Source organism: Culex pipiens, chromosome 2, assembly GCF_016801865.2.
Source record: "Culex pipiens pallens isolate TS chromosome 2, TS_CPP_V2, whole genome shotgun sequence".
In the NCBI taxonomy this organism is placed as follows: domain Eukaryota; kingdom Metazoa; phylum Arthropoda; class Insecta; order Diptera; family Culicidae; genus Culex; species Culex pipiens.
The window spans coordinates 34,982,219-35,006,145 of NC_068938.1; the positions used below are offsets into that span (position 1 = coordinate 34,982,219).

General features: G+C 38.5%; 1 protein-coding gene and 1 long non-coding RNA gene across 2 annotated transcripts in view; both read right to left on the reverse strand.

Moving 5' to 3' along the window:
- The window catches only part of LOC120415723 (zinc finger homeobox protein 4-like), a 53,273-nt gene extending 48,683 nt beyond the window's left edge, over positions 1-4,590 (reverse strand). The window contains exons 1-4 of the mRNA XM_052706886.1: positions 4,573-4,590; positions 2,880-3,265; positions 2,639-2,810; positions 2,337-2,596 (exon numbers count right to left, since the gene is read on the reverse strand). Coding sequence (XP_052562846.1) covers positions 2,337-2,596; positions 2,639-2,810; positions 2,880-3,265; positions 4,573-4,590 — 836 coding nt within the window. The remainder of the gene's footprint in view (positions 1-2,336; positions 2,597-2,638; positions 2,811-2,879; positions 3,266-4,572) is intronic.
- Positions 4,591-7,573: 2,983 nt separating this feature from the next.
- On the reverse strand, positions 7,574-9,780 carry LOC120415710 (uncharacterized). Its single transcript, XR_005605250.2, has 3 exons — positions 9,020-9,780; positions 8,551-8,946; positions 7,574-8,485 (listed from the first exon to the last, which is right to left on the reverse strand). It is a non-coding gene; the product is annotated as an uncharacterized LOC120415710 (long non-coding RNA).
- Between the last annotated feature and the right edge of the window lie 14,147 nt (positions 9,781-23,927).

Sequence of the window (23,927 nt, forward strand, 5' to 3'; positions counted from 1 at the left end):
ATCGGTTTTTGAATTGACCGTTGGTTTTGGTTTTTTAATTGACCGTTGGATATTTCTTTTGGTTCAGTAAAACAGTTGATTCGTTTTTTTTATTTATTGAGGCAAAATAATACATCATTAATTAAAATACTAATCTTTGTGTGAATGTGTGTGTGTGGAACTAAGGAATTTAGGAATTAAACAATTAAGGAATTTTCGAATTTAGGAATTAAGGAATTAAGGAATTAAGGAATTAAGGAATTAAGGAATTTAGGAATTTGGGAATTTGGCAATGTGGGAATTTGGAAATTTGGGAATATAAGAATTTAGGAATATAGGAATTTAGGAATTTGGGAATTTGAGAATTTGGGAATTTGGAAAATTGGGAATTTGGGAATTTAGGAATTTAGGAATTTAGGAATTTAAGAATCAAGGAATTTAGGAATTTTGGAATTAAGGAATTTAGGAATTTGGGAATTTGGGAATTCGAGAATTTGGGAATTTATAAATTTGGGAATTTGGAAATTATGGAATTAAGGAATTTAGGAATTTAGGAATATAGGAATTTGAAAATTTGGGAATTTAAGAATTTAGGAATTATGGAATTTAGGATTTATGGAATTTAGGAATTCAGGAATTGAGGAATTTGGGAATTTGGGGATTTGGGAATTTGGAAATTTGGGAATTTAGGAATTTAAGAATTTAGGAATTTAGGAATTTAGGAATTTAGGAATTTAGAAATTTGAGAATTTGGGAATTTGGAAAATTGGGAATTTGGGAATTTAGGAATTTAGGAATTTAAGAATCAAGGAATTTAGGAATTAAGGAATTCAGGAATTTGGGAATTTTGGAATTCGAGAATTTGGGAATTTGGAAATTCGGGAATTAAGGAATTTAGGAATTTAGGAATATAGGAATTTGAAAATTTGGGAATTTAGGAATTTAGGAATTTAGGAATTAAGGAATTCAGGAATTTGGGAATTTGGGAATTCGAGAATTTGAGAATTTGGGAATTTAGGAATTTAGAAATTTAGGAATTTAAGAATTTAGGAATATGGAAATTTGGGAATTTAAGAATTCAGGAATTTACACCCAAAATTCAGAGTCAAGATAATCGTTCTCTCAAAATTAATTGAGGGCTCAGTGCCAAAACCGATAGAATAATGGTACCAACTCACACCATCATAACAAATGAGTTCATTCGTTAGTTGAATCAATAAATCTCCAACAAGTGTCATACATCGACTTCTGACTTCTCCATGGTCACCAAGCTGGCCGAGGCAGCTAAGTCATTGGATTGGTTTGTCAAAGGTCTCTGGTTCGATTCCCGTTGTCGACACTTTTGGTTTTTTGTTTGACGGATGAACTTTTTTTGCAAATGAACCTCGAGAGAATAGTTCTATCGCCCATCTCGAGCTGTGTTCTCTGCGTCCGTGAATGGTACCACTATTCTCTCGACTTGAGACCATCATTCTCTCGGAGTAGCGCTGCCAGTTTTGGGTGTAGGAATTTAGGAATTCAGGAATTAGGAATTTAGGAATTTAGGAATTTGGGAATTTGGGAATTTGGAAATTTGGGAATTTAGGAATATAGGAATATAGGAATTTAGGAATATAGAAATTTGGGAATTTGGGAAAATAGGAATTTAGGAATTTAGGAATTATAGAATTTAGGAATTCAGGAATTTGGGAATTTAGGAAATTAGGAATTCAGGAATTTTGGAATTTAGGAATTTGGGAATTTGGAAATTTGAAAATTTGGGAATTTGGGAATTTAGGAATTAAGTTATTTTGGAATTTTGGAATATTTGAATTTAGGAATTTGGAAATTTATGAATTTGGAAATTTGGGAATATGGGAGTTTAGGAATTTAGGAATTTAGGAATAGAGGAATTTAGGAATTTAGGAATTATGGAATTTAGGAATTCAGGAATTTAGGAATTAAGTAATTTAGGAATTTAGGAATATAGGAATTTAGGAATATAGGAATTTAGGAATATAGGAATTTAGGAATATAGGAATTTAGGAATATAGGAAGGAGGAGGAGGAGGAGGAGGAGGAGGAGGAGGAGGAGGAGGAGGAGGAGGAGGAGTAGGAGGAGGAGGAGGAGGAGGAGGAGGAGGAGGAGGAGGAGGAGGAGGAGGAGGAGGAGGAGGAGGAGGAGGAGGAGGAGGAGGAGGAGGAGGAGGAGGAGGAGGAGGAGGAGGAGGAGGAGGAGGAGGAGGAGGAGGAGGAGGAGGAGGAGGAGGAGGAGGAGGAGGAGGAGGAGGAGGAGGAGGAGGAGGAGGAGGAGGAGGAGGAGGAGGAGGAGGAGGAGGAGATGGAGGAGGAGGAGGAGGAGGAGGAGGAGGAGGAGGAGGAGGAGGAGGAGGAGGAGGAGGAGGAGGAGGAGGAGGAGGAGGAGGAGGAGGAGGAGGAGGTTCCACTCGGCGCTGGCCGTTCAGTTGGGTGAAGAGGTGCTGACCAGGTTGGAGAAACTGACCGACGAAGTCTGCTGGACGGCGTTCGAGTTCTCCACGGACGGAACAGGGAAGTGCCGCAACGCCGACCGGAGGTTTGTTCTCCGTTTGCTCGCCGCCGACGTACTTGTTTTGCTTCTCGATCTTCTTGCGCTCCGACTAGGTGATGCACTCGGACATGGCAAACGACTGCTCGAACACCGCCGACGAGATGACGCTCCGCGTGTCGTTCCCAAATTCGCTCGGTGTTTCCTCCCCAGCTGGCGTTACCGGAGGAACCTTCGGAGTTCCAGCCTTGCCCCCGCTCCCTCCCACAACCGGATTCTGACCGTCTAACAGTGGCAACTGATTGCCTGTTATCCGCCGCCTTCTTCTAAATCCCAAAGATCTCCCGGAACAACTCCCGGTGCTACGGGCTGAACCGGAACCGCGAGTCAATCACGGCTTGATCCTCGTAGATGCTGAACTTGCAGTCCTCCCGTCCGCCATCGTGCACAAAAAGTTCCTCGGCCGCTCGTCCATCTGCGTCGTCTTGCTGCTGATCTTGTCCGAGAACCCGGAGCTGATCGTTTCCGTCTCGGAAAAGTCCATCGGCGTTCGCAGCTCAATCTTTCGCCGCGTCGTGCCCCGTTGCTGCTCTGGCCGTCTTCTTGCGGTTGCCGTGTTCGTGGGTGAACTTGGTAATGAGAGCGAGCTGAAATCGCCCGAGCCGAGCTCTTCACCTTGCCGTTGATCCAATGACTGCTGCGTCTGACCTTGGCCTTGCTGCTGCGGCGGGGTCACTCCGGTGTAGGTGGAGGAGGACGCCTTGCCTCTCGTTGCTTTTTTCTCCCGAAAACAAAAAAAACTTGGCTAAAACACAAACTGCCACGATCACTCGGTTGACGTTTTGATTATTTTGGCTGCGTTTTGACAGTTGTTACGGGGGAATCGTAGGGGACGGTTGCCAATTTTGAGAACAAAATGTTTCAAAATCGATGAGAATGTTGTCGATTTTGAAAAAAGGTGCAGTGGTAATCCTACAGGCATAACCATCATGACGAAGAACTTCGGACACAAAAGTAAATGAAATTTTTAGAGTTTTTAATATTTGCGTTTCTTGGCCACAAAATCAATCAAGAAAAAGTTATTTCGTAAGATCTATTTATTTTTGCTCAAGGATGGTATTTTGACGTTTGATAACAATTAAAACTTTCAAACGCTTCTTCAGCTAATCGTAATAGCAAAATTTTCGAGCCAGTTTATATGAAATCATTTCATCAATTCTCTGTTAAACTTTTGGCATTGAACAATTTTCAAGAAATATTTTGCAAAAAATAAAATTTATTACAAAGAGTCATTCTGAACCATGTGTTAAAGACACAACACACAAACCCTAGAGCTTGATACCCATATTGCCCCAACTCTTATGGTTCTGCAAATGTCCCCTTATCGGAATATCCCCGGGGCCTCCGGCCACTCCAGGTGGTGGCCATTACTGCCCAAATGTCAAATTTCATGTCCAGTATCAAATTCCTAAAGTTTGATACCCATATTGCCCCCACTCTTATGGTTCCGCAAATGTCCCCTTATCGGAACATCCCCGGGGCCTCCGACCACTCCCGGTGGTGGCCACTAATGCCAAAATGTCAAATTTCATGTCCAGTATCAAAATCCCTAAAGTTTGATACCCATATTGCCTCCACTCTTATGGTTCCGCAAATGTCCCCTTATCGGAACATCCCCGGGGCCTCCGGCCACTCTGGGTGGTGGTCACTACTGCCAAGCGCTTGGTGGCGCTTGCGAGAGGAGCTGAGCTCCTCTCGCTTCGGTGGTAGACCACCGACTGAAGCCAGCCTTCAGATTTCCCATGGTTTTGTAGGGAAGCGGGAAGGCTAGTTCCTGAAAACGCCACCTGGTGGCGCTCGCGAAAGGAGCTGAGCTCCTCTCGTTTCGGTGGTAGACCACCGACTGAAGCCTGCCTTCAAATTTCCCGTGGTTTTGTAGGGAAGAAAGAAGGCTGGCGCTCGCGAGAAGAGCTGAGCTCCTCTCGCTTCGGTGGTAGACCACCGACTAGACTAATGCTGTGGAGGGAGTGGCGTTTATATTTATATCAAAACCGTCGGCCGCGCTTCTTCTGTGATTTTCCCCTCTACTTGGGGAAGGTGTTTCATTTTTCGGTTTCATTTCGCTTCGCGAAATTTTGGATTGCTACCCTGTATAGAGCCCTAAGACGAAGTTCTTCGTCAAAATTGTCGATCAAATCGAAAACAATCGGGTCTAGCTCATTTCCCCGAATGACATTTCCCCGAATGCCATTTCCCCGAAAATCATTTCCCCTAATTGGCCACATCCCCGAATACCACTTCCCCTAATCAGCCACATCCCCGAATGCCATTTCCCCGAATATCATTTCCCCTAATCGGCTATATCCCCGAATGCCATTTCCCCTAATCGGCCATTTCCCCGAATGCCGTTTCCCCGAAATGACACTTACGCCAATTGCCGTTTATTTAAATTTAAAATTACTCGAATTTGCATATCCCCTAATCATCATTTTCGCTAAAGCCTTTTTCCATGACTAACAGTTATTTTCTTTCTCAATTTTACCGAACAAACAGCTTTTTCGGGTATGCTGATGATCTCACTGTTGATTAAATGTTGTAAATTGGGTAGTAAAGCCCTTTGTCAATTTTTATGAACAACGGTAAAAAACACGATTGAAAACCATTTCTGATAACTTTTTTTTATTCATTTTTATGCAAAAAAAAGTTTTTGACAAGACAACATTTTTCCGATGGATCAACTATGCCCCCCCTGGATCGAGCTGTCAAGTAGGAGCTTTTCTGCCAAGAAGGGCCGTGAAGTGAATTTTTAGAAATTGAATTAAAAATCCCTTTTAAATCCTTTGCGGTCGTACAAAGGGTCATTGTACTTAGTAAAGCTTATTTTTCTTGTGAACAATAATATCACAAATTTAAGCTTAATTTTAGGACCCAATTACTAGATTTTTTGTTGTTCAATTAACATTTGTATTCAACCGCATGATTAAATGTTGTTTTTGAGAAATTTGCAAGGAATTTTTTTTTTCGAATTTTGTTCAAGAACGCAAAAATCGAACAAATAGGTACATAAGGCTGGTATAAATTTTTGTTGATTATACTTTTCGCCAAATCCCAAACCAGCAATGCGAATAAAATGATCAGTGTGAACGGGGTTCTGTACTACGAAAATCGCACGGTTTGTTTTCTGAATCATAAAAAATAACAAAATTTCTATTGCATTATTATTATCATGTCTATAAGAAAAAGGTATTTGTTTTGAGAATGTATAAAAAATAGTCTGTAACAATATTCATTGTATTTGAATGAATAGTACCAAACCTTACAACACCCCTTCCCCCCTAAAATGCTACGTCTGTTCTGAGTGAAGCCAAAAAGAAAGTTGATCATTCAAGGCCAATACGAACCTTTCAAGAAATATTATATGTAGTTTGATGTGATAAAAATTGCCATCATTTTTTTCTTACACAGTCGACTCTCTGGTCTATCGATGAATTCTTCAGTCCCTGTTTGCTTTAAAAATCTCTTCCGGTTGTCAATAATTTCAGTTTTCATGGCTTGCATAGACATTTTTCTTGGCGAAACGAAGCTTTAAAGGGTGTTTGACATTAGTTTGGTTTTGTTTGATGGACGTTGCCATGATTCTCTCCCATAGCTGGGTATCAAGAAAAAAATATTTTCAATCGAGTCTTCATTTTGCATCGTTCTGTAATCTGATGATTCTCTTCCTCGACGGTCCCTTGGATATTGACAAGCAGAGAGTCGACTGTAAAATGCTATTTCCCCGAACGCGGTCAAGCCGAAATGCCCGGTGCCCAGGAGCGCGCGCGCTCCGGGGCACCGGGCATTTCGGTTTGACCGCGTTCGGGGAAATGGCGTTCAGGGAAATGACTATTCAGGGAAATGACTATTCAGGGAAATGACTATTCAGGGATATGACTAATCGGGTAAATGGCATTCGGGATTGTGGCCCATTCGGGAAAATGGCATTCGGGAATGTGGACGATTAGGGGAAATGGGAAATTCGGGTAAATGGAATTCGGGGAAATGACTATTAGGGGAAGTGTCTTTTCGGGGAAGTGGCATTCGGGGAAATGTCCCTTCGGTAATATGGGTTTCGGGAAAATGTCATAGATTCAAACAATCGATGTTTTCGATTTTATCGCAACTTGTTTTCGGTTATGCGGACCGGATTTCTATCCGTGTACAAAAGCGATCCAACATGCAAAACCAATTAGAGCTGTCTGAGAAGCACGCCACGGAAAACGGCGGGGACAGTGCCGGGAACAAACGGCCGTGTTTGTCGTCGTCACTGGTGCGTCGCTTCCAAACGTGAATCTGTTAGTGTCCGGCTTTGCGGCCGTTGACTCCTTTGTGTGTTGCTGTTACTCTTCTTGGCCTTGATCTCATCCAGATACTTTTTGTGATTTTGAAGATCGGCGTCAGCTTGCACACCGGATTCTCCTTGACTTTCTCCGAAATCCAAGTGGCCTCGGCCAGTTTGAGCGCCTTCACATTGGCAGCATACTCCTCATCCGCGGTGCCTTTGCCGGCGGAGCCTGTGTGTCCTCCTTCGGCGGGATTCCAACCCCAAAAAAGACTTGCTTGCTCGGGTTGGTCGTGGCAAAGATGCTGGCTCCCAGCGCGACGTCGTGGCCACCGCGAAAGCGAAAATTGACTGACTCTCCTTCGGCCGGTTAAAACGCCGGTGTCTACGTCACCCCGGCGAATCCCTTGAACGCATCAAACACCGACGACGATACACTGCTGCCTGCGGAATCAATGCCGGTGACTCCGTTTTTATGACGCGTTTTTTCAGCTCGTCCTCGGGCCCGCCTCCTCCTCCTCGTTCCAGTTCCTGACGTAGTATCCTCTGAGTTCTCGAAGCCGTGACTGCGGTCGGCCGGAAGAAGACCACACGTAGACTTCGTTCCGAACCAGGTTGGCCACTTCAATTTCCAAACGTTTGCTTTACGTTTGTTTTGTTTTGATGTTTTGACGTTTGTCCGTCAGCCCAAGAAAAAAATGAAGGGTAAGAATCAAGGGGTTGGGCACATGCTTGATCCGTATGGCATTTGGAGCAAATCCAGTAAATAATGGTAAATACGGATTCACGAGGATGAACTTAAAGATTTGAGAGAAAATTTCGATCAGTGTGGGCTGTGACGTTTCTAAACGTCATTGGCAACTGTCACCTAGATTAGTTTTGTATTTGAAGAAGATTCGGATGGAACTAGAAATACTAGAACTACCCGGACTGGAGCCGGAAGCTGAGGAATTTGGCCAAATCATTTTTGGTCAAACAACACCTGCTGAATAGAGCGGCAAAGGCGAAGGTGTCGTTTACCTAGTGATGGAACTGGGTTGTCGTTGATCCAGTTATGTACGGTAAAAAATTGGCATGCTGTGTTCGACACCTATAAAACCGGAAAAACCCCTCCCCCCACGAAGTAGCACCTAGCATCCCCGCTGATCGTGTGGAAGCTTACCCGGGACGACCCCGACTAAAGTATCGCAGAAGCGCTTGTACGGTCTTTCGCACATCATCAGCGACGTAGTGCTCTTGCGGTAACTACGCCCTGTCCGGCTCTTGGGACAAGGCCCTGCGTCTGTGGGACTTGGCACTCTTGTATTGTCGGTTACGTTATCCGTGCACAACCGTCAGATCATGTCCGCCTCGCGATTATCAAGTTGCAGAACATCAACCTGGGGACTAATTTTTCTAAAGCGAATGCTGATGTCTTATCGTTTTCGCCATAACCTGTTCACCGACAAAAAAGGTGCCGTCGATTGGAGGCGTAGCGAAAAAAGTTGGACTCTCCAAGCAAAAAAAAACACCCTGACCAGCCTTTTTATTTGGTACTGATTAATACATGTTAAATTGAATTAAATTGCCACAGGGGTCATCACTAGGGTCAGAATGTACGAGTACTTCGCACAGTACTTAGCTCGTTCTTCTCGCGATGCTTATGACGACGTATTCACCGGCCCAGACCCGATCCATTTTCTGCAAACATTACAAATTTAGTTTTATTTTAAGCTTAATTTGAATAACTCAATCATGAAACTCACTTCCAGCATCCGCCTTCTTCATGGCTTGGTCGCTAACGTCTTGCCGCCGGTGCTTGATCAGCATTGACAAGAAGCGGGCCATCAGCGACAGGGAGCGCTGTTCCTTAGCTGGCGGCGGCTGCGTAGATAGCGTCCCGGCGGTTGATAATGCTTGCACGAGCAGCACCAGGGACTACTGTAACGTCGTTGAAACTAAGTCGTAGTCTACCTGGTGACGAAATGTTCCCTGCAGGTTGGTTTCCGCGGCGCATCGAGGCTGGATCGAACTTCTTGACCGTTGTTGTCACCTTAGCAAACCCTAAATCATCCGCCCGGTCAAAGAAAGCTCTTGCGACAAAATTGACTCTTCCTTGGTCTGGATCTACTTTAGTAAAGATTCCTGTTCGTTCCTTGGCCCTGAAAATTCACGAAAAAGAAAGAATTTGAAAAACATAACCTATAGCTTTTATTCGTTTCTCCTTGAACTCACCCACACGTCCCGTTCCGTGGCAGCTCCCATTCCATAGATAGGTTGTATCCGACAGTCACTTGCTTATCGAAGAACCATTTCTGGGCCACTGTTCCGGAATCCACTCAAGCAGGTTCAACTCCGGCTACAGGAAATTTTCCTGGGGTGCATCTTAATTTTACCGAAAAGTGTTTGTGGCTTCCGTCTGTTGGGACTGCGAACCAGCTTGATACTTGATAAAGAACTCGGTCCCGGTTTTGTTTGCCGGTTCCTTGGAATGCTAGTGGCGGTGATGGAACCGGGTGCGCTGTCTTGAACGCCGTCTGTAGCAGGACCGGGAACGCAATCGCTACTTTTCGTGTGCGTTTTCCTTTTTTCTTGTTTGTAAACAATATGCAGCGCGCGACGACGACAACTGACAACCTGCACCACTGAAATAAATCGTAAAGTAGAATTTCGTGTTTTTTTCTATCTCGTGAATATGGATGCACATACGGATTTACCGTAGTAAATACATGCGAAATATGCTATATATGTATAGTGACCACCCCGTGGTAAGAATACGCTAATTGATTAGCGAGAATCCTAATCAACTAATTGAAAATTCTAATCAACTAAACGATTATTTTTAATCAATTGAGCTTGTGTCTCGCCCCTCGAAATGGCTCAATCTTAAGTCGTACAATTTATGCAAAATTAATTTACTCTGGCTTAAATAATTTTCCGATTCCTGCTTCTCCAAATTTGTCGACTGCAAATCGTGAAAAAGGCTTGATTTCGCCTACGAAGGCTCTGACTTAGCAACTCTGGTGAAATTATTTTCAATCTTGTGCAAAGTTTAAAAAATCATAAAATTAATTAAATAATTGTTGAATTCCAACACCCAGAACTTGGCATCGGCATACGAGAGGATAAAGAGCACGATTCGGTAGTAAAATGGTACGACACGACAAGCCACTCGCTTCCAAAAAGTGGGCACCAAATCGGCTTACCCCTCCGCTTCCTTTGGAACTCGAAACGTCAAACCGGTCGAACTGACGTTTCCCTGAAAAAAATGATAAAATCAGCAACACTGCTACTTTGACATTTAGAAATGTCATTTTTTGTTTGTTTTTCGCAACGTCGTCAAATTCCTTCCCAACCTGGTTCTTTTACTCCGAAATGGAATTATATGGCCACAGTGGCCACTCAAACGAATCTCGGATGATTACGCGTTGTTGGCCAATTTAAGGATAAGATCACCGACTTTAGGACGGATTCGGCTGTCGCTGCGGGAGCGGGCGTCGGAGTGACCGTACGGGTCGGAAGAGGAGAGCGACGAGGAACGTGATGGACGAAGGAGATCAACGGAATGATTCACGCGGAAAATCTCGGCAGCAACGAGGAAGGCAAGAAGGTAAAAGCACTCTACATACTGGGACAGCTGGTCCATTTGCTTAGGTTTGACTGTTTTGATTTTCTCTTTTCAGATTATTCTGTTCTGGACGATGCTGGCTTCGTTGCAGAGCGTAAGTGAGATTGATATTCGCGAAAAGGCCGATCCGTTCCTGGCGAAGTTCTTGCACCAGCTGGACACGGGACAGCAAGAGTTAAATGATTACGATGGTGAAAAGAGATCCCATCTGATGGCAAACAAACGGTGCCAGTTGCCAAAAAGAAGAGGCAATGGGACTGATGGTCATCGGTAAGCAGCTCAAGTACGTGCATCCCGTGTTCGCTGGCTTCAAAACGCTCAACAGAATCGAAAGTCGCCTGTACAAGACGGCCCTCGAGAGCGATGTAAATCTGCTACTTTGCGCCTCAACCAGTGCCGGTAAAACGAACGCAGATTTGCCACCATGATGCGCGAAATCTTTAAGCACATCAACGACGACGGAACGATCAACGTGGACGAGTTCAAGATTATCTATATCGCGCCGATGCGATCGCTCGTACAGGAAACAGTGGGTAACTTTGGCAAACGCATCGCGACTCTGACGCGTGTCCAAGTTGCCCGGACATCATCAGCTTAGTCGGGAACAGATTGCCTCAACGCAGTTTGCTCGCCGGAAAAGTGGGACATCATCGGCAGAAAGCGCGGCGAAAAAAGTACACCAAGCTGTGTAGCAGCTTGACCTGCAGGGCATGACGGAGGCTAGCACACCGCCGCCAAAGAAACTGCGGGTAGATTATCCTGTGACTGACACTACGAGAAGACTGACGATGGTCTACTCGACCAGCGAAGACGAGCGGGCTGCCCGTGCCCAAAAACGCGATCAACGATACCAGCAGTTGGACGAGAAAAAGAGAAGATCAAATAGCAGTCGGAGAAGCTGAAAGGACAGATTATGCTGCAGAAAAGTTGTAGTGAAGGCGAAACAACGGGAACCTACAGGTGGACGACGGAGTTTAATAGGAAATGGTGATAACTGTGCGTTATGAGGCGTTGTAGAATGCAATAAAAACTCCAGGGGTGGAGGGGGGGATGTTTTCTTGACAATGATTCCGTTCATATGATGTCCTCGGCGTACTGGTAGACTGGTGGAACCGTTGTCGCGATGACCCTTGCAGAACACGTGGTCGGGGAACTTGACCAGAGCTTTTTACAGTCGGAAGTTGTCCCGCATCTGATGCGATCACCCTAAAGCGGACATTCTAGCATCATGACGCGCTGATCGTAGCATCCGGTGGGTTCGTCCTAGTAACCGCAATCGATTAGGCGTTCCAGCAGCGAAATTCCGTGGTTTATTTCGTCGAGCAAATCGTACTGGATAACCGGTAAAAGCTGTTTCGGGTCGCCTGCCATTGTTCCGTCACTTTCACGGCACCAAAGCTTGAGAAAGGGAACAGGTAGCTAATCTTCTTGGCACTGCCACAGTCGTCTAAGAAATTGTTACTTAAGTACCTATTCCACCCATAGAACCCACCCTAGAACTTGAACAACCGAGCGGCCGCGTTCGAAGTGGCAATGGTTGTGGGCGGCCTCACTCAGCTGGAACTACTTAAAACTTGTTATTCGGTTCTTCTCTTTCCCCAGAACCTTCTTGGGATCCTTTTCGATAAAGCTATTCTTGAGCAGTTCTATAACGTGATACACCAACGGAAGAAACCTTCGCGACAACTCGATCTACTCTACCGTCGTTTTTCTCGGGAGCATAAACTAATCCCCCATAATCTAGACCAGCGATTCTCAACGGGGGTACCGAGCCTACTTGATTTACATGGCAGGGGGTACCAGCCTAGAAGAAGGTTGAGAATCGCTGATCTAGACCATTCCGGGAAAAAAGTTTTGCCAGCAAAGCCAGTTTTTTTGAAGCAAATATCCCGCGAATTATCCACGGCTTCCGACAGCTGACGCGCCACAATCGTTCCCCTTCATAGTTTCCAAGAGCCAGTCCCGAGAAATGCCACACAGATTGTCGTGTTAAATCTGGTTAAGCACCTGCAGCCGGTTACGCCAGCCTCAACGAACCGATCCGCTTTTGATAAGTTCTAGTTCCGGCAGCAGGAAGCTAGAATTCTTAGGACAAAAATGGATAGTCCTTCGGAACGGTTCCGGAACTTCGTACGGCCTGAGCAGCTCCAACCGTTTAGGTACCTTGTCCTCCAGACATTCTAGAATCTCTTTGCAAGCCAAATGGTCGCTGTTAAAAACGGAAGTGTTTCGGAAGAGGCCGTTAAAGTCATCGGAGGGATGCTTCGTTCGCTGTGCGTGTTATTTGAATATAACATAATTTCCGTCGTCTTCGCGTCTTGGCCAGGGCACCGGCCAATGCCGTAATGAAACCAAATTCCGGCGTTAGAAACGCCGGGAAAGAATCCTGAACCTGCGAATTTTCCAAAAAAATGAATGAGGTTATGACCAATGTAAATATTTACATTCAAACAGTGTTGCGAGTTGATTTAAATTTAAGCAAAACCCGAGGGGTCTTTCAATTTACCGTGACTTTTGTCAATCACGGTGATTTCACGGGATTCACGGTGGGACCTGTTTTAACTCAGATTTTTGCACCGAGTGTCTTGTCGTGTCGTCGATGGTACTGTGTGCGGACGGAGAGAATAAATCCCGAAATTACCGAGAGTAGGGGAACTATACCCTTTTTCAGCCCATTTCTATTATCGGCCTATCAGCACTTTGATCATAAATTACAGCTTTCATAAAGTGTTTTTGACTGATCCAAAGTAACAAATAGCTCAAATAAAAGTGAGCAAGCAACTCTTGATTGTTGATACATCTGAAAAAGTTGATTCTTGATTAGGGCATTTGATAATTAATTATGTTGGTACTGATATTAGTGGATATTTTGTCTTCCAAAATGTCGTAAAAAGTTTATAAAATTCATTAATTTAGTTTTCGTATATAAAAAATACATGTAACGAGTATAAAAACCAAACAAATAGGTGGAAAATAATTCAAAATAAATGTTTATGCTAGAAGCTCTTTCAATTTTGGCAACACTTTTCTCTGACAGGTGGACCGGCCACTTTTGGCACTGACAGTTCTGTTTGTTTTTGTTCTTCAAATTCGGACCGGTGCAAAACAAAAGAGTAAAAAATCCACGAAAATAATCGGGATCGTTTCCGGCGAGGCGTACGTGATTCGGTTTGAACCTGATCCGGATCGACTTTTGGCAAATTATTCTGCTTACGGCGGGGGTGTTTGTGTTATTGTCGGCGGCCAAACTATCGGACAACGCGCTGTTCTACTACATTTGTGGGATTTGATGGGGCATTTTCGCCAGCTTTTTGGTGGTTGTCTATTTGACCAGAATGATCTTCCCCCGGAAGCCGATAATGTACGGCGTAATGCTGGGAGGATGCACGCTCGGGTTCTACCCCGCCTACCGGGAGGCCACCACCGGATTCTGCATCGCCTTCTCTATATGCTGCTACTTCCCACGAACCCTCCTGCTTCCTTTACCGGCGTCGATTCCCGCCCAAGCGACGCCTTCTCACCGTCGAAGAGTGCAACGAGCCAGGTGCCCGCGAAACCATCAATGCCTTCGACGAACTGCGCGAGTTCTGCAGCAGTCCCAACTGCAAGCTGTTCCACTGCTCCGATGCTCAAGCTGAAAGATCCCAGCAGCAGCAGCTGGTGGTACAACGAGCACTCCGACGACGGCGCGACCGACGATTAGCGGCAGAAGCAGTCGCAGCAGAAGTAGACAACCGGTTAACTTCCCTCTCGGGGGCGCAGTTGTGAGCTGACCAAATCCGTGTCATTTCTGAAGGCCGCTAGAAGGTGGAATCCGGGATGCTGTGCAGCAGCCCCCGCGGATGTGTTGACGGATATCAGTTCCACAGGACACGTCGGTGACGTGCAAGGACTCGAACCCGAGGCGCCCCGTTGGTAAGTGCTACTTCTTCACGTCCCCGATTAGAAAGACTCTCTGAGATTTTTTTTTCTCCGCTGGTCTCCTTTCAGGTTCACCTGCCGAGGTGTTGACAAGAACCATCAGTTGCAGCTGCTGGACTTTAGACATGTGGAACAATAAGAAGTGACGTGTGGCGTTCTGTTCCGTTCTAAATGGCGTGCCGGTTCGTATCCACAGGACCAACCGGAAGTGATAATGCATTTGCTGCTTGCCAGGCAGGGCGATTACGACTTGGTAATAATGATCACAGTTAACACTCCAAAAGTTCTTACTCCGTTCCCATCAGCATTTGTAGTTTTTATTCTTAGTCCATGCTGGCTTCAGAAAATTACAGTTGCAAAACATATGAAATAAATGAAAAATAAATATTAACAAAATCAAACGAATTCAACCAAATGTTTTACTATATAGAGTTATCTAAGCCCAAACTCACGCACACTAGCACCCCATTTGTTTTGCTGGCGGGTACAAAATTTAACCTCAATCTTTTTCGTGTACGTACACGCAATACATGCGCACGTCGATAACTCTATTCATCACATTGTACTTTGGGACCATCTATACCGATTCTAATCGATTCATCGATTAAGCAGTTTTATTAAACCGACGAGTTAGATTTTTTCAGTGTAATGAAACAGATGTACTAAAATGTTCTATATTTAGAAATCATCGAATGGTCAAAGTTTACACTACAATTTACAAGAGAAAACTGAAAGCTGAAGTTATCTTGCGAGTAAAAATTTTAGAAGGGAATTTATTTTATTTAATTTATTCTTAAAAATATTCCAACAATTATTCTGAATAAATTCGAAATTACCTAGCAGTCTGGTTCTATGAAACCAACTGAAGTTATCTTGCAGCCTAATTCCATGAAACCAACTGAAGTTATCTTGCGAGTAAAAAATTTAGAAGGGAATTTATTTTATTTTATTTATTCTTAAAAATATTCCAACAATTATTCTGAATAAATTCGAAATTACCTAGCAGTCTGGTTCTATGAAACCAACTGAAGTTATCTTGCAGCCTAATTCCATGAAACCAACTGAAGTTATCTTGCGAGTAAAAAATTTAGAAGGGAATTTATTTTATTTTATTTATTCTTAAAAATATTCCTACAATTATTCTGAATAAATTCGAAATTACCTAGCAGTCTGGTTCTATGAAACCAACTGAAGTTATCTTGCAGCCTTATTCCATGAAACCAACTGAAGTTATCTTGCGAGTAAAAATTTTAGAAGGGAATTTATTTTATTTAATTTATTCTTAAAAATATTCCAACAATTATTCTGAATAAATTCGAAATTACCTAGCAGTCTGGTTCTATGAAACCAACTGAAGTTATCTTGCAGCCTAATTCCATGAAACCAACTGAAGTTATCTTGCGAGTAAAAAATTTAGAAGGGAATTTATTTTATTTTATTTATTCTTAAAAATATTCCTACAATTATTCTGAATAAATTCGAAATTGCCTAGCAGTCTGGTTCTATGAAACCAACTGAAGTTATCTTGCAGCCTTATTCCATGAAACCAACTGAAGTTATCTTGCGAGTAAAAAATTTAGAAGGGAATTTATTTTATTTTATTTATTCTTAAAAATATTCCTACAATTATTCTGAATAAATTCGAAATTACCTAGCAGTCTGGTTCTATGAAACCAACTGAAGTTATCTTGCAGCCTTATTCCATGAAACCAACTGAAGTTATCTTGCGAGTAAAAATTTTAGAAGGGAATTTATTTTATTTAATTTATTCTTAAAAATATTCCAACAATTATTCTGAATAAATTCGAAATTACCTAGCAGTCTGGTTCTATGAAACCAACTGAAGTTATCTTGCAGCCTAATTCCATGAAACCAACTGAAGTTATCTTGCGAGTAAAAAATTTAGAAGGGAATTTATTTTATTTTATTTATTCTTAAAGATATTCCAACAATTATTCTGAATAAATTCGAAATTACCTACCAGTCTGGTTCTATGGAACCAACTGAAGTTATCTTGCAGCCTAATTCCATGAAACCAACTGAAGTTATCTTGCGAGTAAAAAATTTAGAAGGGAATTTATTTTATTTTATTTATTCTTAAAAATATTCCTACAATTATTCTGAATAAATTCGAAATTACCTAGCAGTCTGGTTCTATGAAACCAACTGAAGTTATCTTGCAGCCTTATTCCATGAAACCAACTGAAGTTATCTTGCGAGTTAAAATTTTAGAAGAGAGTTTATTTTATTTTATTTATTCTTAAAAATATTCCTACAATTATTCTGAATAAATTCGAAATTACCTAGCAGTCTGGTTCTATGAAACCAACTGAAGTTATCTTGCAGCCTAATGCCATGAAACCAACTGAAGTTATCTTGCGAGTTAAAATTTTAGAAGAGAATTTATTTTATTTTATTTATTCTTAAAAGTATTCCAACAATTATTCTAAATAAATTCGAAATTGCCTAGCAGTCTGATTCTATGAAACCAACTGAAGTTATCTTGCAGCCTAATTCCATGAAACCAACTGAAGTTATCTTGCGAGTAAAAAATTTAGAAGGGAATTTATTTTATTTTATTTATTCTTAAAGATATTCCAACAATTATTCTGAATAAATTCGAAATTACCTACCAGTCTGGTTCTATGGAACCAACTGAAGTTATCTTGCAGCCTAATTCCATGAAACCAACTGAAGTTATCTTGCGAGTAAAAATTTTAGAAGGGAATTTATTTTATTTAATTTATTCTTAAAAATATTCCAACAATTATTCTGAATAAATTCGAAATTACCTAGCAGTCTGGTTCTATGAAACCAACTGAAGTTATCTTGCAGCCTTATTCCATGAAACCAACTGAAGTTATCTTGCGAGTAAAAAATTTAGAAGGGAATTTATTTTATTTAATTTATTCTTAAAAATATTCCTACAATTATTCTGAATAAATTCGAAATTACCTAGCAGTCTGGTTCTATGAAACCAACTGAAGTTATCTTGCAGCCTAATTCCATGAAACCAACTGAAGTTATCTTGCGAGTAAAAATTTTAGAAGGGAATTTATTTTATTTTATTTATTCTTAAAGATATTCCAACAATTATTCTGAATAAATTCGAAATTACCTACCAGTCTGGTTCTATGGAACCAACTGAAGTTATCTTGCAGCCTAATTCCATGAAACCAACTGAAGTTATCTTGCGAGTAAAAATTTTAGAAGGGAATTTATTTTATTTTATTTATTCTTAAAAGTATTCCAACAATTATTCTAAATAAATTCGAAATTGCCTAGCAGTCTGATTCTATGAAACCAACTGAAGTTATCTTGCAGCCTAATGCCATGAAACCAACTGAAGTTATCTTGCGAGTTAAAATTTTAGAAGAGAATTTATTTTTTTTATTTATTCTTAAAAGTATTCCAACAATTATTCTAAATAAATTCGAAATTGCCTAGCAGTCTGATTCTATGAAACCAACTGAAGTTATCTTGCAGCCTAATTCCATGAAACCAACTGAAGTTATCTTGCGAGTTAAAATTTTAGAAGAGAATTTATTTTTTTTATTTATTCTTAAAAGTATTCCAACAATTATTCTAAATAAATTCGAAATTGCCTAGCAGTCTGGTTCTATGAAACCAACTGAAGTTATCTTGCAGCCTAATTCCATGAAACCAACTGAAGTTATCTTGCGAGTTAAAATTTTAGAAGAGAATTTATTTTATTTTATTTATTCTTAAAAGTATTCCAACAATTATTCTAAATAAATTCGAAATTGCCTAGCAGTCTGATTCTATGAAACCAACTGAAGTTATCTTGCAGCCTAATTCCATGAAACCAACTGAAGTTATCTTGCGAGTAAAAAATTTAGAAGGGAATTTATTTTATTTAATTTATTCTTAAAAATATTCCTACAATTATTCTGAATAAATTCTAAATTGCCTAGCAGTCTGGTTCTATGAAACCAACTGAAGTTATCTTGCAGCCTAATTCCATGAAACCAACTGAAGTTATCTTGCGAGTTAAAATTTTAGAAGAGAATTTATTTTTTTTATTTATTCTTAAAAGTATTCCAACAATTATTCTAAATAAATTCGAAATTGCCTAGCAGTCTGATTCTATGAAACCAACTGAAGTTATCTTGCAGCCTAATTCCATGAAACCAACTGAAGTTATCTTGCGAGTTAAAATTTTAGAAGAGAATTTATTTTTTTTATTTATTCTTAAAAGTATTCCAACAATTATTCTAAATAAATTCGAAATTGCCTAGCAGTCTGGTTCTATGAAACCAACTGAAGTTATCTTGCAGCCTAATTCCATGAAACCAACTGAAGTTATCTTGCGAGTTAAAATTTTAGAAGAGAATTTATTTTATTTTATTTATTCTTAAAAGTATTCCAACAATTATTCTAAATAAATTCGAAATTGCCTAGCAGTCTGATTCTATGAAACCAACTGAAGTTATCTTGCAGCCTAATTCCATGAAACCAACTGAAGTTATCTTGCGAGTAAAAAATTTAGAAGGGAATTTATTTTATTTAATTTATTCTTAAAAATATTCCTACAATTATTCTGAATAAATTCTAAATTGCCTAGCAGTCTGGTTCTATGAAACCAACTGAAGTTATCTTGCAGCCTAATTCCATGAAACCAACTGAAGTTATCTTGCGAGTTAAAATTTTAGAAGAGAATTTATTTTTTTTATTTATTCTTAAAAGTATTCCAACAATTATTCTAAATAAATTCGAAATTGCCTAGCAGTCTGATTCTATGAAACCAACTGAAGTTATCTTGCAGCCTAATTCCATGAAACCAACTGAAGTTATCTTGCGAGTTAAAATTTTAGAAGAGAATTTATTTTTTTTATTTATTCTTAAAAGTATTCCAACAATTATTCTAAATAAATTCGAAATTGCCTAGCAGTCTGGTTCTATGAAACCAACTGAAGTTATCTTGCAGCCTAATTCCATGAAACCAACTGAAGTTATCTTGCGAGTTAAAATTTTAGAAGAGAATTTATTTTATTTTATTTATTCTTAAAAGTATTCCAACAATTATTCTAAATAAATTCGAAATTGCCTAGCAGTCTGATTCTATGAAACCAACTGAAGTTATCTTGCAGCCTAATTCCATGAAACCAACTGAAGTTATCTTGCGAGTAAAAAATTTAGAAGGGAATTTATTTTATTTAATTTATTCTTAAAAATATTCCTACAATTATTCTGAATAAATTCTAAATTGCCTAGCAGTCTGGTTCTATGAAACCAACTGAAGTTATCTTGCAGCCTAATTCCATGAAACCAACTGAAGTTATCTTGCGAGTTAAAATTTTAGAAGAGAATTTATTTTTTTTATTTATTCTTAAAAGTATTCCAACAATTATTCTAAATAAATTCGAAATTGCCTAGCAGTCTGATTCTATGAAACCAACTGAAGTTATCTTGCAGCCTAATTCCATGAAACCAACTGAAGTTATCTTGCGAGTTAAAATTTTAGAAGAGAATTTATTTTTTTTATTTATTCTTAAAAGTATTCCAACAATTATTCTAAATAAATTCGAAATTGCCTAGCAGTCTGGTTCTATGAAACCAACTGAAGTTATCTTGCAGCCTAATTCCATGAAACCAACTGAAGTTATCTTGCGAGTTAAAATTTTAGAAGAGAATTTATTTTTTTTATTTATTCTTAAAAGTATTCCAACAATTATTCTAAATAAATTCGAAATTGCCTAGCAGTCTGATTCTATGAAACCAACTGAAGTTATCTTGCAGCCTAATTCCATGAAACCAACTGAAGTTATCTTGCGAGTAAAAAATTTAGAAGGGAATTTATTTTATTTAATTTATTCTTAAAAATATTCCTACAATTATTCTGAATAAATTCTAAATTGCCTAGCAGTCTGGTTCTATGAAACCAACTGAAGTTATCTTGCAGCCTAATTCCATGAAACCAACTGAAGTTATCTTGCGAGTTAAAATTTTAGAAGAGAATTTATTTTATTTTATTTATTCTTAAAAGTATTCCAACAATTATTCTAAATGAATTCTAAATTGCCTAGCAGTCTGATTCTATGAAACCAACTGAAGTTATCTTGCAGCCTAATTCCATGAAACCAACTGAAGTTATCTTGCGAGTAAAAAATTTAGAAGGGAATTTATTTTATTTAATTTATTCTTAAAAATATTCCTACAATTATTCTGAATAAATTCTAAATTGCCTAGCAGTCTGGTTCTATGAAACCAACTGAAGTTATCTTGCAGCCTAATTCCATGAAACCAACTGAAGTTATCTTGCGAGTAAAAAATTTAGAAGGGAATTTATTTTATTTAATTTATTCTTAAAAATATTCCTACAATTATTCTGAATAAATTCGAAATTACCTAGCAGTCTGGTTCTATGAAACCAACTGAAGTTATCTTGCAGCCTAATGCCATGAAACCAACTGAAGTTATCTTGCGAGTTAAAATTTTAGAAGGGAATTTATTTTATTTAATTTATTCTTTAAAATATTCCAACAATTATTCTGAATAAATTCGAAATTACCTAGCAGTCTGGTTCTATGAAACCAACTGAAGTTATCTTGCAGCCTAATGCCATGAAACCAACTGAAGTTATCTTGCGAGTTAAAATTTTAGAAGAGAATTTATTTTATTTTATTTATTCTTAAAAGTATTCCAACAATTATTCTAAATAAATTCGAAATTGCCTAGCAGTCTGGTTCTATGAAACCAACTGAAGTTATCTTGCAGCCTAATTCCATGAAACCAACTGAAGTTATCTTGCGAGTTAAAATTTTAGAAGAGAATTTATTTTATTTTATTTATTCTTAAAAGTATTCCAACAATTATTCTAAATAAATTCGAAATTGCCTAGCAGTCTGATTCTATGAAACCAACTGAAGTTATCTTGCAGCCTAATTCCATGAAACCAACTGAAGTTATCTTGCGAGTAAAAAATTTAGAAGGGAATTTATTTTATTTAATTTATTCTTAAAAATATTCCTACAATTATTCTGAATAAATTCTAAATTGCCTAGCAGTCTGGTTCTATGAAACCAACTGAAGTTATCTTGCAGCCTAATTCCATGAAACCAACTGAAGTTATCTTGCGAGTTAAAATTTTAGAAGAGAATTTATTTTTTTTATTTATTCTTAAAAGTATTCCAACAATTATTCTAAATAAATTCGAAATTGCCTAGCAGTCTGATTCTATGAAACCAACTGAAGTTATCTTGCAGCCTAATTCCATGAAACCAACTGAAGTTATCTTGCGAGTTAAAATTTTAGAAGAGAATTTATTTTTTTTATTTATTCTTAAAAGTATTCCAACAATTATTCTAAATAAATTCGAAATTGCCTAGCAGTCTGATTCTATGAAACCAACTGAAGTTATCTTGCAGCCTAATTCCATGAAACCAACTGAAGTTATCTTGCGAGTAAAAAATTTAGAAGGGAATTTATTTTATTTAATTTATTCTTAAAAATATTCCTACAATTATTCTGAATAAATTCGAAATTACCTAGCAGTCTGGTTCTATGAAACCAACTGAAGTTATCTTGCAGCCTAATGCCATGAAACCAACTGAAGTTATCTTGCGAGTTAAAATTTTAGAAGAGAATTTATTTTATTTTATTTATTCTTAAAAGTATTCCAACAATTATTCTAAATAAATTCGAAATTGCCTAGCAGTCTGATTCTATGAAACCAACTGAAGTTATCTTGCAGCCTAATTCCATGAAACCAACTGAAGTTATCTTGCGAGTTAAAATTTTAGAAGAGAATTTATTTTTTTTATTTATTCTTAAAAGTATTCCAACAATTATTCTAAATAAATTCGAAATTGCCTAGCAGTCTGATTCTATGAAACCAACTGAAGTTATCTTGCAGCCTAATTCCATGAAACCAACTGAAGTTATCTTGCGAGTAAAAAATTTAGAAGGGAATTTATTTTATTTAATTTATTCTTAAAAATATTCCTACAATTATTCTGAATAAATTCTAAATTGCCTAGCAGTCTGGTTCTATGAAACCAACTGAAGTTATCTTGCAGCCTAATTCCATGAAACCAACTGAAGTTATCTTGCGAGTTAAAATTTTAGAAGAGAATTTATTTTATTTTATTTATTCTTAAAAGTATTCCAACAATTATTCTAAATGAATTCTAAATTGCCTAGCAGTCTGATTCTATGAAACCAACTGAAGTTATCTTGCAGCCTAATTCCATGAAACCAACTGAAGTTATCTTGCGAGTAAAAAATTTAGAAGGGAATTTATTTTATTTAATTTATTCTTAAAAATATTCCTACAATTATTCTGAATAAATTCTAAATTGCCTAGCAGTCTGATTCTATGAAACCAACTGAAGTTATCTTGCAGCCTAATTCCATGAAACCAACTGAAGTTATCTTGCGAGTAAAAAATTTAGAAGGGAATTTATTTTATTTAATTTATTCTTAAAAATATTCCTACAATTATTCTGAATAAATTCGAAATTACCTAGCAGTCTGGTTCTATGAAACCAACTGAAGTTATCTTGCAGCCTAATGCCATGAAACCAACTGAAGTTATCTTGCGAGTAAAAAATTTAGAAGGGAATTTATTTTATTTAATTTATTCTTAAAAATATTCCTACAATTATTCTGAATAAATTCTAAATTGCCTAGCAGTCTGGTTCTATGAAACCAACTGAAGTTATCTTGCAGCCTAATTCCATGAAACCAACTGAAGTTATCTTGCGAGTAAAAAATTTAGAAGGGAATTTATTTTATTTAATTTATTCTTAAAAATATTCCTACAATTATTCTGAATAAATTCTAAATTGCCTAGCAGTCTGATTCTATGAAACCAACTGAAGTTATCTTGCAGCCTAATTCCATGAAACCAACTGAAGTTATCTTGCGAGTAAAAAATTTAGAAGGGAATTTATTTTATTTAATTTATTCTTAAAAATATTCCTACAATTATTCTGAATAAATTCGAAATTACCTAGCAGTCTGGTTCTATGAAACCAACTGAAGTTATCTTGCAGCCTAATGCCATGAAACCAACTGAAGTTATCTTGCGAGTAAAAAATTTAGAAGGGAATTTATTTTATTTAATTTATTCTTAAAAATATTCCTACAATTATTCTGAATAAATTCTAAATTGCCTAGCAGTCTGGTTCTATGAAACCAACTGAAGTTATCTTGCAGCCTAATTCCATGAAACCAACTGAAGTTATCTTGCGAGTTAAAATTTTAGAAGAGAATTTATTTTTTTTATTTATTCTTAAAAGTATTCCAACAATTATTCTAAATAAATTCGAAATTGCCTAGCAGTCTGATTCTATGAAACCAACTGAAGTTATCTTGCAGCCTAATTCCATGAAACCAACTGAAGTTATCTTGCGAGTAAAAAATTTAGAAGGGAATTTATTTTATTTAATTTATTCTTAAAAATATTCCTACAATTATTCTGAATAAATTCGAAATTACCTAGCAGTCTGGTTCTATGAAACCAACTGAAGTTATCTTGCAGCCTAATGCCATGAAACCAACTGAAGTTATCTTGCGAGTTAAAATTTTAGAAGAGAATTTATTTTATTTTATTTATTCTTAAAAGTATTC